We start from the raw sequence: 15118 nt of genomic DNA on the forward strand, positions 1-15118 counted from the left end.
AGCTAAACTACTCTAGCATAAATCTAAACAAAGATTCTAGTGTGGACTAATGGAACACACGAGGGAAATGAAATTTAAGGATTTTTGATAATACAGCAAAGCCTGTGTGATTCAAAAATTTACTAAATATAATGAAGAAGTATTGTGGTTGATATGCTCCAGCTAAAGATAGAATGACTGCATAATGTAAGTCCATGCAATTATCAATTGTTTCATTTACTCTGTTCCCAGCACATAGACCACTGTCTAAACCACAGAGTACCCTTTAGAGTGGTTGGGCACACACACACAGTGTACATGCACACACGCACACACACACACACACACACACACACACACACACATGCAAACACACAGATGCCATCATAACCTATGTAATCAATTGTGAGATAAAATGATTCTTAAGATTTTTTAATTTTCTTTAAATTGAGTCCCCCTCCTCCTCTGTGGCTCATGCCTGTAATCTAGCTATTCAAGAGGCTGAGATCTGAGGACTGAGGTTCAAAAACAACCAAGGCAAAAACATTCATGACACTCTTGTCTCCAATTAACCACCAGAAAACCAGAAGTTACCCTGTGGCTCAAAATGGTAGAACATGACCCTTGAGCAAAATTGCTCAGGGACAGCACCCAGGCCCTGAGTTCAAGCCCCACAACACACAAAAAAATAAATTTGAATAAATAGAAATGATTTTTCCAGGTGTCTACTGACTGAAAACAATACAGCAAAAATGGTAGTCAATGAGGTCTAGGGTATGTTTTCAAGAAAATTTGCAGGTGTTGACACTTAGAGTTCATATAATTAAATTCCCCTTGAACTCCAGAGAGGAACCATATCATAAGGTAAGCCCACTATCATGTTATGTTGTACAGCAGAGATCTTCAGTATTTCTACATTAAGTACACTTTCAGAAGGATGAACCCCTAATATACATCTACAAAAAATTTTATGAATTGTCATAATAAAGTTTTTAATCTAGATTCTGTGAATGTAGTGGATTTTAACATGGCATTTAACTCACAGTTCTTAAAACAGGTACTGTGTCAACTGAACCTAAGTACCCTACTGCCAAAACCTATTGAGATAACACAATCCTATATGATAATTATGGTTCTAAAATGTTTTAAATTTTAGTGCAATGGAGTCCCACACCACTGATAATGTAACTAATGCATTAACAGTAGAGTAATAGCAAAAATAATGTGCTCAAATAACTGTTTGTGACAACAGTACTATGCATCTTAGAAAAATGTTAAAGACACACTTCTTCCAAAACAACTAAAAGCTCAGAATCTAACATATTGCTATAAGCTATAATGGTTATAACTGTTAATCCAATACACCTTTTATACAAACCCATAAACACATAAGTGGAAAAATAGCACAGATGTTCATCTCTAATGCAATTTCCATTCAATTTCCTAAGTGCGGTCCCTGTGTGCAAACTAGCTTAACGTTATGTTTAGCTTGCAAATTCTTTTAATAAATAATGAATGCAATAAAACTAGGAGATCAATGGCAAGCTGAGAAATCATAAAAAAAAGCCTTTTGTGTTCAGGCTGTTGCCCATTTCAAATTTTAATCCAGAGACAGATCAATATTACTTTTTTTTTCTTTTTAACCCATCACATAAATAGCGGATAGACTAAAAGTAGCCCAAATGCAGTCAGCAGCTAGTAGTTGCCAGAAAACCAATAGGATCATTGGATGATTGCAACTGAATGCTTTATACCTTAACATACACACTACATTATATACTATTAACCAGTCAACTTGTACAAAAGTAAAAAGTTTTATAGCAATAAAAAATATTGTGGTTCATTATTTTTTTAACTTTCCTGTGCTGTATATTTTTTCCAGTAGAGCAAATACAAAGGTTTTGCTACAATTTGCTCTAATAAACCAAGTAATTATATTGGGTCAAAATAGAACATAGACATGAGTAGTTTCAACCTCAGGGGTCCTAGATGAAAGAAAATTTTACTCTTGAAAATTAATTACACCTGAAAGAACTAAATTATTTCTTTAATTGGATGTTAGGGAGAATATTCCATGCAAATTTGAGTTTGAACTTTTGATTTGAGTCTTCAGATTATTCAGGAAAACATTAAATCATTTTTCTTAATATGCATTTGTTTCTATTCATAAACTCTAGAAACAAGAGAGGAAAAACTATCATCTTATCAAGTCCCTTTGGATAAATAAGCGCATACTGTTTGAAAGCAAGTAAACTGCCACAAGCATTACTGCTGATATCAAGCAGTATAAATTGAAATCACTGAGAATCATTTTATGCTATTAGGCTTTATTTGTTAATTCTTGCCTATTCATAATCATCTCCCTCTGTGTTTTCACTGAAATGAAATAACAAGAAGTCATACTTTCTATACGCTATATTTCTTTAAAGCATTCTAGTCTAACATATTAAATTTTTATATCTTTACATGTGTTTTTGTGAAAGGTTTATTATATTATAAATGGTTTTACACCGGGGTTACAAATTTGGGATTGTATCTTTCTAATAACTGAATAGTGTATATAACTATTTCTTATATAACTGATTTTAAAAAAAACAGCCATTGCTGCAAAGAATTCTGATTAAACGAATGAGTGTGTCTGTGTGTGATGGGTTGTACTGTCTTCATTCAGCAAATGTGAATTAGATGCATAATATATATACAGTATCAGTCTTAATGAAATTCATCACATTACTGGAGTTCAAACTAATTCCCCCAAAACTACTATAAATTCAAAGGTTTGTTTTATGTAATGAAATCAGTTCTTTTTTTCATGTGATCAGGATGGGAACTGATAAAGATAACAATTTTCTCTTTGTGTTATATTCTACTTTGCACAAAAATTTGTATTATATCTTAATATTCACAAACTCAGTTTCAGAATTTCACCAATTATCATGTATACAGCAGTAAAGAAGGATGAGGTGAGATCACATCATCAAGACATGTGTATCTTAAACCAAATTTGAAAAAGGAATTTAACTAATGCTCAATACTTTACTGAAGTTCATAGTAAACTTCTCTTTGAACTCTGTAATAGGGAAGAACATATATCCTAAGCTTTAAGTTATCCTAACAATGAAGATAAAATTTTTCCTGAAGAATGTGAGATCTAAATATCAAGATCTAACAATGTTTCTAGTCTTATTCTAATAAAAGCAGCAATAAAATTATGGCTAAGGAATACTGTAAAAGCCTATAAAGAAGTTCTATTTTCAAAGTTGATTTTGTGTGTGTGTGTGTGTGTGTGTGTGTGTGTGTGTGTGAATTCTGATAAGGATCAAACACACAGCTTTATATACACTAGGCAAGTATTCTATCAACTGAGCTATCATCCTAGTCTTAAAGGCTGATTTTTTTAATGTGTGTATATTCTTCAGAAAGTTGAACAAAGAAATTGACTCTTCTTTTAAAATTTTGCATTTTTAAATATTGGATATTATTAATTTAATTGTATCACCTACAATATTAAATAAATGTTCTGGTTCAATTATCAGCATTGTTTCTTTCTCAAATAAGATGGATTGAAGCAATGGATTAAATGAAATGAAGTATGAGAGAGAGAATGAGAGAAGGGTTGACACTGTTCAAATGGAAATGTACTCATTACCTGACTTATATAAGTGTAAACATTCTGTATATCACTTTCACATTAAAAAAATTTTTAAAGAAATGAAGTACGATAGTTATGCTACTTAATGCAGGTAAGTACATTTCAGTAGACTGATATCCAAGTTCCTTTTAGGGTTATATGCTCTTTTGTAGTCTAAGAAATTAAAGTATAATGGTAACACTTATGGTTCCTGCATGTTTGTTTTTACAATACTGAGAGTACACATACTAAATTAATTTTCTAAGATATCCAGTATCACAAATTGATGAAATATTACATACACAATGACTAAGCTATCACTGAGTTCCAAATCCTTGGGTAAGGGTATATTGCAGCCATATTAGGCCAACAAAAAAGCTTATTAGTAGGGATTTTAAAACTAACACCGTTCTGTAATCAATTTGGGTGCAGCATTATTCTATTTATAGTGACACATGCAATGTGTCCCAATCACATATCACTAATTCTCATTTTTCCTACTGTGATTAAATATTAACGTGGAGGCACTATTCAGCAGCTACACTATATTTAGATATATAATAAATACATTGATTTCCACCATTTCGGAAGAGTTAACAATATAGCGTGAATAGTACAAGTCTTTCTCATGAAAACATCTTATGCTTCCTGTGCTATTTTTCCTGATTTCTAAGTAAAATAAATTTAGTTGTTCTAGCAGAAAATGAAAAAAGGGATGCCGCCACTTTAAAAGCTTCAATCTCTTTGACATTGCTGGCAGTGTATGGGAACATTAATGCATCTGTCATGATAACAAGCTAAGAATAACATCTAGACATCAAACCGAGCAGAGAATCCATCTGAAGTGATTCATTCAGATCTGTCTCATTGATTTATTAAACACAGGGCAACATCTGCAGCCTCACAGAACCGCTTGGTGAAATTAATGCAAGATCAATTCAAATGGAAAAAAAGTGTAAAAGAGATAAATCAAAACACAATTTGCATGCAGTTCCACAATCAGGCTTATTGGGTGCAAATGCTCAATTTCCCTTCCAAAGCAAATGTGTTTAAATGTTGTTTTATCTTTGGAGAATTATGTGATCTGAAGTGACATGAAGAGTTCTGCAGGTCGAGATGGTGAAAGGGAAAAAAGGGAAGAAAAAAACGCTACCAAAGACCTTTTGAATATGCAACAAGAATATCATTAATACCTAATTGTTTTGCTTTGGGGGAAAGGTTTGATGTCTTTCCTTAAAAACATTTTTTTTTAATTTTGGATCAATAAACTTAGTTTGATACAAATTTGAAATGTACAGAGTGAGTATACTAAAATATAATGTATATCTTACACACACAAGGTAAAATGCCACTGGGATCCCAATGTCAGAATATAATATATTGTGGTTGTGATTGGGCTTCTCACAATTTTGTTTGTGTGAAGCATCTTGAAAATGATTATGTATTTCATTAAGACAGAGAATAAGTTTATTTAAAAACAGACAAATCATTCTTATTTGATAACCTCTAAAAGTGAGATCACATAAAGCATTTATATTTAAAGACAAATACAGCCTAATTCTTTATCATTCTTATACAATATTAAGATAAATATTTATTATACATAAAAATCCAGAGATGTATTCTATAATGTCATGATCATTTTTAATGTAGTATACATAAATGAGTGTTTGAAGCAATATGAATGCTAGCTAAAGTATTTACATAAATGCAAAATCATTGCTAATATAGAAGTACATATATCAAATTAATGTACACATGAAAGTTCAGTACATTGGCATATGCCTCCATTGCTTTCAATATAATCCTGACCTCAATCATCAAATAAAAACACAGCATTGTTGACTATGTGACTGCTTTTAGCAGACAATGTGACTATCCCTGTGGAATAAAATATCTGAATTTACTGCTCAGATTCACTTCTAGAACCTTTTTACCATTTCTGAAAATATAAATAATACAAAGTATTAGCCCAGTAAAGTGTTATAAGTTATTTAAGATTTTATGATATTTAACTTTACTGCGAAAGCAAAATGTCAGTTTTCAGAGTAAAGTATATACACTGTATGGCTCATGAAACATACAATATTCATCAAGTGTTAATACAAAGCGAAACTTATCCACTGCTGACAATAATCATACTTCTAGAATTTAAAAGTAATTTTAAAATATTTTAATGTTATTATAATTTGCATAAGTTGTTTTCTATCAAAGCACATCATGTTTCTATTCTGTCAAAATAACTGAAACATTTTGAATTTAATTTTTAAACTGAATTTCATTTGTTTTATGTTGAGTCATATCTCTAAATAATTATTAAAATGTTTCCTAATCATATATGTACTTAATCAAGCATCTATTCAACTGCATTTAAGTGACTGAATAACATTTAATCAGTTGCTCCTCAAACAAAATCAAATGCTGATCATGCAACCTGACAGTTACTTTTATGCAGACAGGTACATAGAAAGAGATACTACTAAAGTGTGGTTGATTTTCCTATTTAATAGAAACCAATTTTGATTTAGTATTTTGCCACTAATAAACTTAAGAGAACTTAATAAACACATCTCAATGCATAAAGGGTGAGAATATAAATTACAAGTTTTCTTGTTCAAGAAATTAAACCAACATGATAGTGCTTACAAAAACAAAGACATAATTCTCATTTGGTTTTGTGTCTTTTCATCATTTTTAATTATCTAAATAATTCCCTATAGTATTTTTTAGGGTAAAGGGCATGAAAGGAAAATATTTCATAGCCCTTTAAAAGTGCAGTAATGGAAAACTTGACTTACCTAATAGTACACTGAGTTGTCAAGAGTTTTAGTTGTACTGTTCTTTAGCAGTTGAAGCATATATTATTTTCCAGCTTCTTTTCTGAGAAGACAACTTTAAATATTTCAGTAATTAACTAAAATAAAAACTAAAATTAACTAAAATAAAAGGCATTGGTAGAGATCTTAGTGTGACTTTTGTATGATCACAAAGTAATCATAGAAAAATTTTACTCATTCACTTTTCTTCATGCACATTAATAAAAATGTGCACTGAACCAAATCAAGTTCTGAAGAAGAGCAATTTAGAAATGGTACATTTGTACACTCAAGGAGAGCACTAAAAACATTCTAAATTTAAAACACACCCTGTCAGACAGAACAGGTAGTCTCTCCCACATATTTGACATAGAAGTTGAGAAGAGATTATGCAAGAAAATTATCAATAACACCATTACAAATAGTTTTTTTACTCATGAATGTATTAGGACAATCAAGAGATGAAGATGAAGCTCTTCTTTCAAATAAGAATAGCCTGTGAAATTTTCTACTTAACTGAACATGTACTTTTTGGGTTCTACTTTCCTCCCCCTCACCTTTAGCTAGAAGCAGCAAGAAGTCATCAGTCCTGAAGGCCAACCTTGTTTCTCCAGGTCTCCAGTATTAACATCATCCATCCTCTTTGGGCATCTCTCCAGGATCTTTTCCTGCACCTTTTCTTCCTTCTGGTGGCAACATTCTGCTCTTTTCCTGCATCTCATATCTCTCACTGGTGTAATGTATCATCTCCCTTCCATTGTCTATGTTGGACCTTTATCCTCTTTACACGTCTCATTTTCCTTTTAGCAGACTTTGAAAGTCTTTTTTAAAGGCTTTTAAAGCCATAGAAATAATGTTGATCTAAATGCTACTTGTAACTTTTATTTGACAATATAAAATTGAATCATTTTTACACATATTTCTAGAAATAATGTTACCAAAGCCATGAAGCATCTTGTTTAAACATTATCATATTCTATCATTTTATCATGTCAATGAGGGTATCTGAAAATGTTACCCTATTTATATTACTATTAGTTAAAATTTTCAGAGATTATCAGTGGTTTCCCATCTAAATTTGCCATGTATGTTTCTTTCTAGTAGTTCCTCTCATCTTCATTTATGGATTGTATCCCTACAATCTAATAAATTTCATATTTTTTACCACTATATATTGAAATACTTGTAATATATTGTAGAAAACATGTGTAATAAAAGACCCATGAAGAAAAAGTACAATAGAAGGTACATGCATCATTTTACAAATACTTCTTCCTCCATATTCAATGTTTCTTTGACCTACAAACATGTAAATATACAAACTAACTCAAGCAAAAAAGTTAGCTATGTAAATACTGATAAGAATTTTCTCTTAATCAGATTTAAAATAACCTCTAAATATATTGTAGCAGAGTCCAAAAGTAGAAGAGGTGCATCTGCCTTTGAATGCAGAATAATTTATCTTTTTTTTTTCAGTTTGGTAAGCTCCTCTAACTAAAAATAAAGTTTCTATTTACAGAGGAAGGTATAAAAAGTCACAATGAAATGTTAATGTGTGTACTTTTAAGGTAAACATAGATTTTTCTCATGTATAAATTAATTATTCAGGAGGAAATGTTTCCTATGTGTAAGAATTGATCACTCTTTGAATGAGAAATTTTGAGGGGGGAGGGGAAGAAAGGAGAATAGGGAGGTGAGGAAGAGGGCTAGAGAAGGAAGAGAGGAGGAGGAAGGAGAGAGGAAAGAGAAAGTTCCTAAGAGGATAGATTTCCCTGTGTGCAATTATTTAGGGGTGAGTATATTTGAATAATAACAAATAAATGAGACAGGCCTCCATCCCTAGGAAAGAATCGAGTTTGTGTCATTAGTAAAATGTTTTGTGATCAAAATAAAATTTTCTTCTACCCTTTCCACCCATAATTGCTTGCTTTATTGAATGAGGCTGTTATCCTTTGTGTTTTAAGGTCATCTGTCTTCCTTAAGAAAAGCTGATCTAATAAACGAGGTTTGTAAGCCCTAAATATGAATCAGGTACAAGTTCTCATAGGAACAAGTGTCTGTTCAATTGCTTGAACACAGAAGAACACTTGAAAGAATAAGGAAATGTTCTTTTGTAAGTTCTGTAGCATTATCTTACTGTAGCAGTAAGCAACAGTTTGTCTCCAACTTGGCAGGATTGTTCAACTAAACATAGCAATTTGCATTTTACAACAGATGTGGCAACTGAGTTACAGCTTTTGTTTTAGTTCATTATTTAAAGTTGCTTTGTGAAACAGTGTACTTAAGCAGAAGTTCTCTGCAAGATAATAAATAGTAGTGCTGTTCCACAACAAAATCCTTGGCTCAGATGATGATTTCTCCATTTGTATACCAATCGCAGGTAACACATTTGTACTTTTCTAATAGGTATTAACAGAAGACTGGAGATGGAGTGAACACTAGCAAGATTAATTCATGGATATTTTAAAAGTCAAATATTCTTGAATGTTATTTCTTTTCCTTGTATTCAAAGCATTGAACACAGTGTGTTTCTGATATGCACATGTACACTTACTCCCTAATGTGTTTCTAACCTATGATGTGAACCAGGGAAGGTAGTCATTATCAGCTAAATAATCCTCTTTAGAGAAATGGGATCCGTTCCACTGTTTACCTAGGGAGAAGAGCTCAAACCATCTCTCTACAAAAACTGCTAACTTCCATACCAACCCTCCAGTCCCAGCCCAGCCCGGCATTTCATGCCCCCTATCACCTTCTGCAGACAGCCCAAAAGGGACGATCCCAGGAAAGCAGCACCGGTCGTCGTTGTTTTTAAGATAGAAGATTCAAACCTACTTTCCTGTACCGTGCATCAGGGAGCTTTGCGCAGCAGGCATGTACACTCCTCCTTACACGCACTTATGTTCGTTCTCTCTCTCTCTCTCTCTCTCTCTCTCTCTCTCACACACACACACACACACACACACAACAACAACAACAACAACAACAACAACTCTAACAACAACACTCATTCCACAAACTATCACAACAAACACACAGGATGGGGATCAAATCACCCTCTGGGATGGATTCTAAACTTCCGACTCTCTGCATCCCCTATGGCCAGCTCAGGAGCCCAATTTTACAGCTCAGCCAGCCACCCCCCCCCCCCCCCCCCCCCCCCCCGCCAACACACACACGCTCCCCAAACCCCTAGTGTTATGTTTAGGAGGAAACCTATCCGACCCGTGTGGCCACAAAGGAGCAGGAAAGAAAACCAAATTAACAAATAAATCACAAGCGGTCAAAAAAAAAAAAAAAAGCCATGCAAGATATGAGCGAAGGGCTGGAAAGTTTTCAGTAGACGACTGCAAAGTTAAGTTTTATGCAGGACTTTTTTTTTTTTTAACCCCGATCCCTGCCACTGAGCACAGACTAGAAACAGGACTTGGAATTAATGAGTCCTTCTAGTCTTCTTTCCTCAGCGATTTACAGCATGAAGAGGCAAGCTAGTTTCTGACTCTCTACAAAGTTGAATGAGACATACAAAAGAGGGCAAAGGGGTGAGAGAAACTAGCGAGTAGAGAAAATAGTGTCTCACCTGGCATTGGTGCAATCGGTGAACAAAGTTTCGAAGTCTTTCCTGGTGATGAGTTTACAACGGTTCACCCCCGGCTGGATGGCTCCCAGCCCGCGGAGGATACGGACTTGCTCCACAGTACACACCACGGGGGATATGTCCAGTCTCTTCAGCTTGGTGTATACTGTGTGCAACCCCCCAACCAGGTGTTTAAGGAAAAGATCAAACACTTGCGGCAGGCAGATCAATTCCTGGCCATCCATCAAGAAGGAAGCCACCTTCACCCCGTGCATGTCGACCATCCGGCACTCGTTGGTGTTAGCGTTGGAGTTGCCGCTGCCACCGCTGCCACTACCAATCCCTCCACTGCCGCTGTGATTATTAGCCATGAAACTGTTGATCATGTTAGGGGTTAGTCGAGGGGGCTCTCCAGAAGTCGAATACAAGGGATCGGCCCGAAATAAGCCCCCCGGGACGCCGGCGCTGCTGGAAGTTGCAGAGATCACCGGAGGTGCAGAGACAGCCATGGTCACTCTGTCTCTACCGTGGGTCCTTAGGCCCTCGCTCTGTCTTCCTGAGTCCTCTAGGTCCCCTAGCACTCTGTCACTCTAGCTCGCTCGCTCGCTCGCTCGCTCTCTCGGGCGCGTTCTTGCTCTATCTAAACTGTTCGCAAGTCTCCAGCAGCCCTGCCCCTGCTCTAGGCTCTCCCACCACCCTGCAAACAGTGAGCAGTCCGGACCCGCGGTGGCACAAGTCCCCACCCCCACCACACCCCCTCCCGAGACTGGCAGCACCCCCCAGCCAATGGGCCCCACCCTCTTGACGCCCGAGCGCGCCGACTGGCTGCCGCCAGCGAGGAGGTGGAGACTCCCAGGCCAGCCTGTGGCTACCTGAGGCGGTTCGGGGCTTGCTAGTGAATGGAGATGGAGAGGAGGAAACCAGTATTTTGATCCCTCCGCTTCTGGCAGCTCAGTCTCCTCAGAAAATGGCCAATTTTTGTTACCTAGTGCTCTCAAAGTGGACTATGCTCTGACCCCATCATCTCCTAACCCCACGTTTGTAGGATGGGGAACACAAAGCCAGACTCCTGAAGATGACTTGTTATCCTTTTCCCTCCACTTCTGCATCCCAGCTAAAAGGTGGCTTCACCTAGCTTCCAGGAGAAAGATTCCAGAGTGTAAAAACTCCAGATGTAACCCCTTAGCTTTGCTCCGGCCCACCTAATGCACTTGGAAAACAAATAAATCTCCCAGAGCCAAAGCAAGGAGGAACCCTCCTCCAAAATCAGGTCTTACTCAGATCAGAGTTGTGAGTAGCTCACCTGCTTTTGACAGGCAGCTAGGTGGAGAACCTGTAACCACTTTGGGAAAACAGACTTGGATTGTGGATGGCAGTTGTGCTCCTAGCTTTACAGTGTTTCCATTACTGTTCTGGCACAGCCTTACCTTGTTATGTTCTCATCCCTCAGATTTGGAAATGACCGTCTTGCCCTACCCCCACTAAAATGACAGGAAAAATTTATTAAGATCTCAAAACAGTAACTATAGAATATGAGAAAAGGATGAGAGTTTACACTCTGAAATATGGCATTTTCCTTTCTGCCCCATAGGTCTTAAAGGTTCAGTGCTTGGTCCAGTGATTTGAAAGGCTTCGTGTCCTAGGACATAGATGAAGCTTCCTTTCCCCACTTATCAAATGCAGAAAATTACTCCACAAATTCAAAACAAGCAAAATGTACACATAGGGTACATTCTGGAGAAAAGGTGTGATGTTTTTCTCACAGCATATGGTGACCATATCACCTTACGAAATTTGTCAAGGTTCTGGTTTTCTGAAAGGCAATTGCTCTGCTGTTCTCTAGTAGAGGCTGGTAGTTATTCAGTAAACAAAATCTAGGCTTCATTTCTTTACAAACAATTGCAAACCAGGTTGGTAAGGCAATCTCTCTGATATTTTCCCAGAACATAAACAGTTTTGGAAATTTGCTGAATTTTATTCAACTCTGGTTATACCTAGCATTAAAGACAAAGAGTCAGTGGGCTCTTTTTGTTTTACCTTAGTTAAGTCATTAAATGCTCTGATTTGGATAATACCTCTTTCTACAGCAACTTTTCACTTTCTGTAATTTCCTCAAGAATCTCCCATTGAAATTTCCTCATACTGTTCAATTTCAAATTGTATAAGAACAAATGGTAAGAAATTTTGATGGTAGTTGCTTTTGGAATTCAGCAATAAATAGCTAGCATAATAGAATGTAGGCAATCACAAGACATTTTTTAAGTTATATAGGTGAGTTTGCTACATTGGTTCTGCTGTGGGAAGAAAAAGAATGAGAAAAATAATACCACAGCCATGAGCTTCAATAAATGGTTTGCAAGTTAAGAAAAAAAAATAGGACAGAACAAAGGATGTTTGTATTTGCCAAATTTATTCAACAGGTATTTTGACAGAAAAGAATATTAAACTATGTGTTAAAATAATTTGCTTTAAATAACTTATTGTGATAAAAAATTCCAGATGACTGAATCCGATAAAAAGAAAAGTTATATTTGAAATAGTCCTAATTATGTTGAAAATCCTAAGGCCATGTCATGTGTTCCCTGTTGTCTAGCTGCATACACATTATCAAGGCCTTTCATTGTAGAGTGATTTATTAGATTTTTCAGCAATAGGACATTACATGAATGTTTCAACATTTCATGTACAAGAAATTCTGAAATATAAAAAGGAAAGTAGGTAGAACCTTCATTCAGGCTGTAATTATCATTTGTGATATTGGCAAACAAATGTAACTTCCAAAGAGGCATGAATTGAATGTCTAAAAATTTCATGTGATCTAGAAAGTTCACAGAAAATTACCAAAGATGAAGTTTCAGATTGTAGTAGAATATTAGGAACTCACAATGGGAAGTGATTGTTGAGGGTTAAAGTCCTTTTGAAACTTTCAATACGCAAAAGACCCTGCATTTCATTATTTTAATATCTTCCTATTGGAGTCCTGGAAGAAAATAAACTTGGATTTTTTAAGTGATAATTGTACTTTAAAGATTTAGTCATCTACAGCTAAACCTACAGGTGTTTTCTCCTTACGTTTTCTTGATCTTTTGATTTTTCTATATCTTGCACTATTATCTGTGTTTTGAGAGTGAGACAATCAAATTCCACATACATATTTGTTTTTATTCCTTTCTGACTTTAATGCCTTCCATAGCCAAGCATATTTCTAAGTAAGGTTGGTTTTCTACAAGGCCAAAGGAAACCTTACATGTCAACACCCTGTAAGTTTGGAATTGCATGAAGCAAAATAAAGTCATAAAGGCTGTAGTAAACAAAATACTTGGGAGATGAAAGGTAGTGCATTAAAACTAAGAAAACATTCAAGGTTTCTGAATTAATACCAGGCAGGAGCCAACCTCCCCAGCAAATACGAATAAAATTAGTTCAAGCAGATACCGTATCTCATCAGAACAAGAAGTTTTAGATGCCATTAATTCCAGTGGAATGATCTGAAGCCTAAGAGTAGCTTCTCATATACTCAAATGCTGCAAACTTCTTGGTTGTCACTAGCAATTTATATATTCTCCTAATTCATTGTAAATTTGGAAGGTATGGTGCTCATCTGTGAATCTAGGCAAAATAGTCTACTTGGACATTGTCAGGAAAACAAACATAGGATGCAAATTAAATTAAATATATATTTGATACATTATATATTTAAATTATTGGTGAATATATACATGGTTTATACATATGTATTTCCATTAGGCAAGCTTTTGCAGAATTGAAAAACATACACAACAGTTTGGAGGGCTGCATTTTCAGAGTGGGCCTTCAAGCACATCCTAAGACAATAGAATTATTTGAAATCTTCAGCAAACTGAGTTTCCAACCTTTAATATGGCTCTAATCTGAGGCTCCCAGAAACCCTGTAAAGGTTCATTTTTAGGCAAACAATAAAAGGAAATTGATTGAATAAGACAATTAACATGAAATGAAAGCAATCTTGTAATTTGATTGGCTAAAGTCTGTATGTGAAGCACCTTACACACCTTACCTAAAATTTTCCAAGGAAACTGGCTATCAAATGGTGTTCTATAATGTATTTTTTTCTCTTTTAGTTATTGAATTGAGGATGAATTCTACTGGAGACTAAGACAGAAAGGGGACAACTGGAGCCAGAAGACAATTGGCTAAAGCTGTAGGAGTAATGATTAAAAATCAGATGCTTAAAGGAAAATAGAAACATTTTCTAACTGAAATACAAAAAAATAAATTCTCAAATCACTTTTATAAGCCCTTACAAAGCATTTATTTTTGTCAGTCATGGAGCTTGAACTCAGGGCCTCGGCACTGTCCTTGAGCTCTTTTTGCTCAAGGCTAGCCCTTTGCCACTTTGAACCACAGCACCACTTCCAGTTTTCTCATGGAGTTTTCCTGCCTGGGCTGGCTTTGAACCATGATCCTCACATCTCAGCCTCCTGAATAGCTAAAATTATAGTCATGAGCCATCAGGCACCAAGCAAAAACTAGTTTTCCACATTTTAGTACAAAGGGGATTCATTTTATCCTGTCTATTTATGCACACAATGTATCTTGGGCAGGCTTACCCTCTCTGTAACTCTCCCAAATCATCTTTACCCAAATCATCTCAGAAAACTTCTTTGTTCCATATTCACTTAAATATGTAGAGTATTTTGACCATTTTCACCCTTGAACAATCTTTCTATTCACCTACCCTTCCCACTAGTACCCACATTCCAAACAAAACCTGATTTCCATTCCTGTCATTCATTTTTTAAGTTTATGTTAATTGTTCAAAGAGGTTTTACACATACAGATATAGTACTTTCTTGAGATTAACCCCTTGTTTATTCTTTCCCCACCCTCTGCCACCTAGTATTCAACAGCTGTTAGTAAGTTTCTGCACTCACAGATGCCACATATTTCAATTTTGGTCACCCTCTAACATTCTCTTTTCCTCTCCCTCCTGCCTCTAATTCTCTATCTCACATTTACAAACATTATGCAAGCATACACACAGATTGTGTCTGTCCATGTGTGTTTCCATATGTGTTTATGCCTATGTTTATCTTTTAAGTCTAGTTTTCACACATGAGAAAAAACATGTGACCT

The 15118-nt window shown here is 35.6% G+C and overlaps 1 protein-coding gene across 3 annotated transcripts in view; it reads right to left on the reverse strand.

Annotated features, from left to right (window-relative positions):
* Nucleotides 1–10671, reverse strand: part of Dach2 (dachshund family transcription factor 2) — a 564773-nt gene extending 554102 nt beyond the window's left edge. For 2 of the 3 annotated variants that reach the window (XM_013024982.1, XM_013024981.1), the window contains exon 1: nt 10007–10671. In XM_013024982.1, coding sequence (XP_012880436.1) covers nt 10007–10512 — 506 coding nt within the window. In that variant the 5' untranslated portion in view covers nt 10513–10671. The remainder of the gene's footprint in view (nt 1–10006) is intronic. The other variant, XM_013024980.1, reaches the window with a different exon arrangement.
* Between the last annotated feature and the right edge of the window lie 4447 nt (nt 10672–15118).

Source organism: Dipodomys ordii, unplaced genomic scaffold (genome assembly GCF_000151885.1).
Source record: "Dipodomys ordii isolate 6190 unplaced genomic scaffold, Dord_2.0 Scaffold80, whole genome shotgun sequence".
In the NCBI taxonomy this organism is placed as follows: Eukaryota; Metazoa; Chordata; class Mammalia; order Rodentia; family Heteromyidae; genus Dipodomys; species Dipodomys ordii.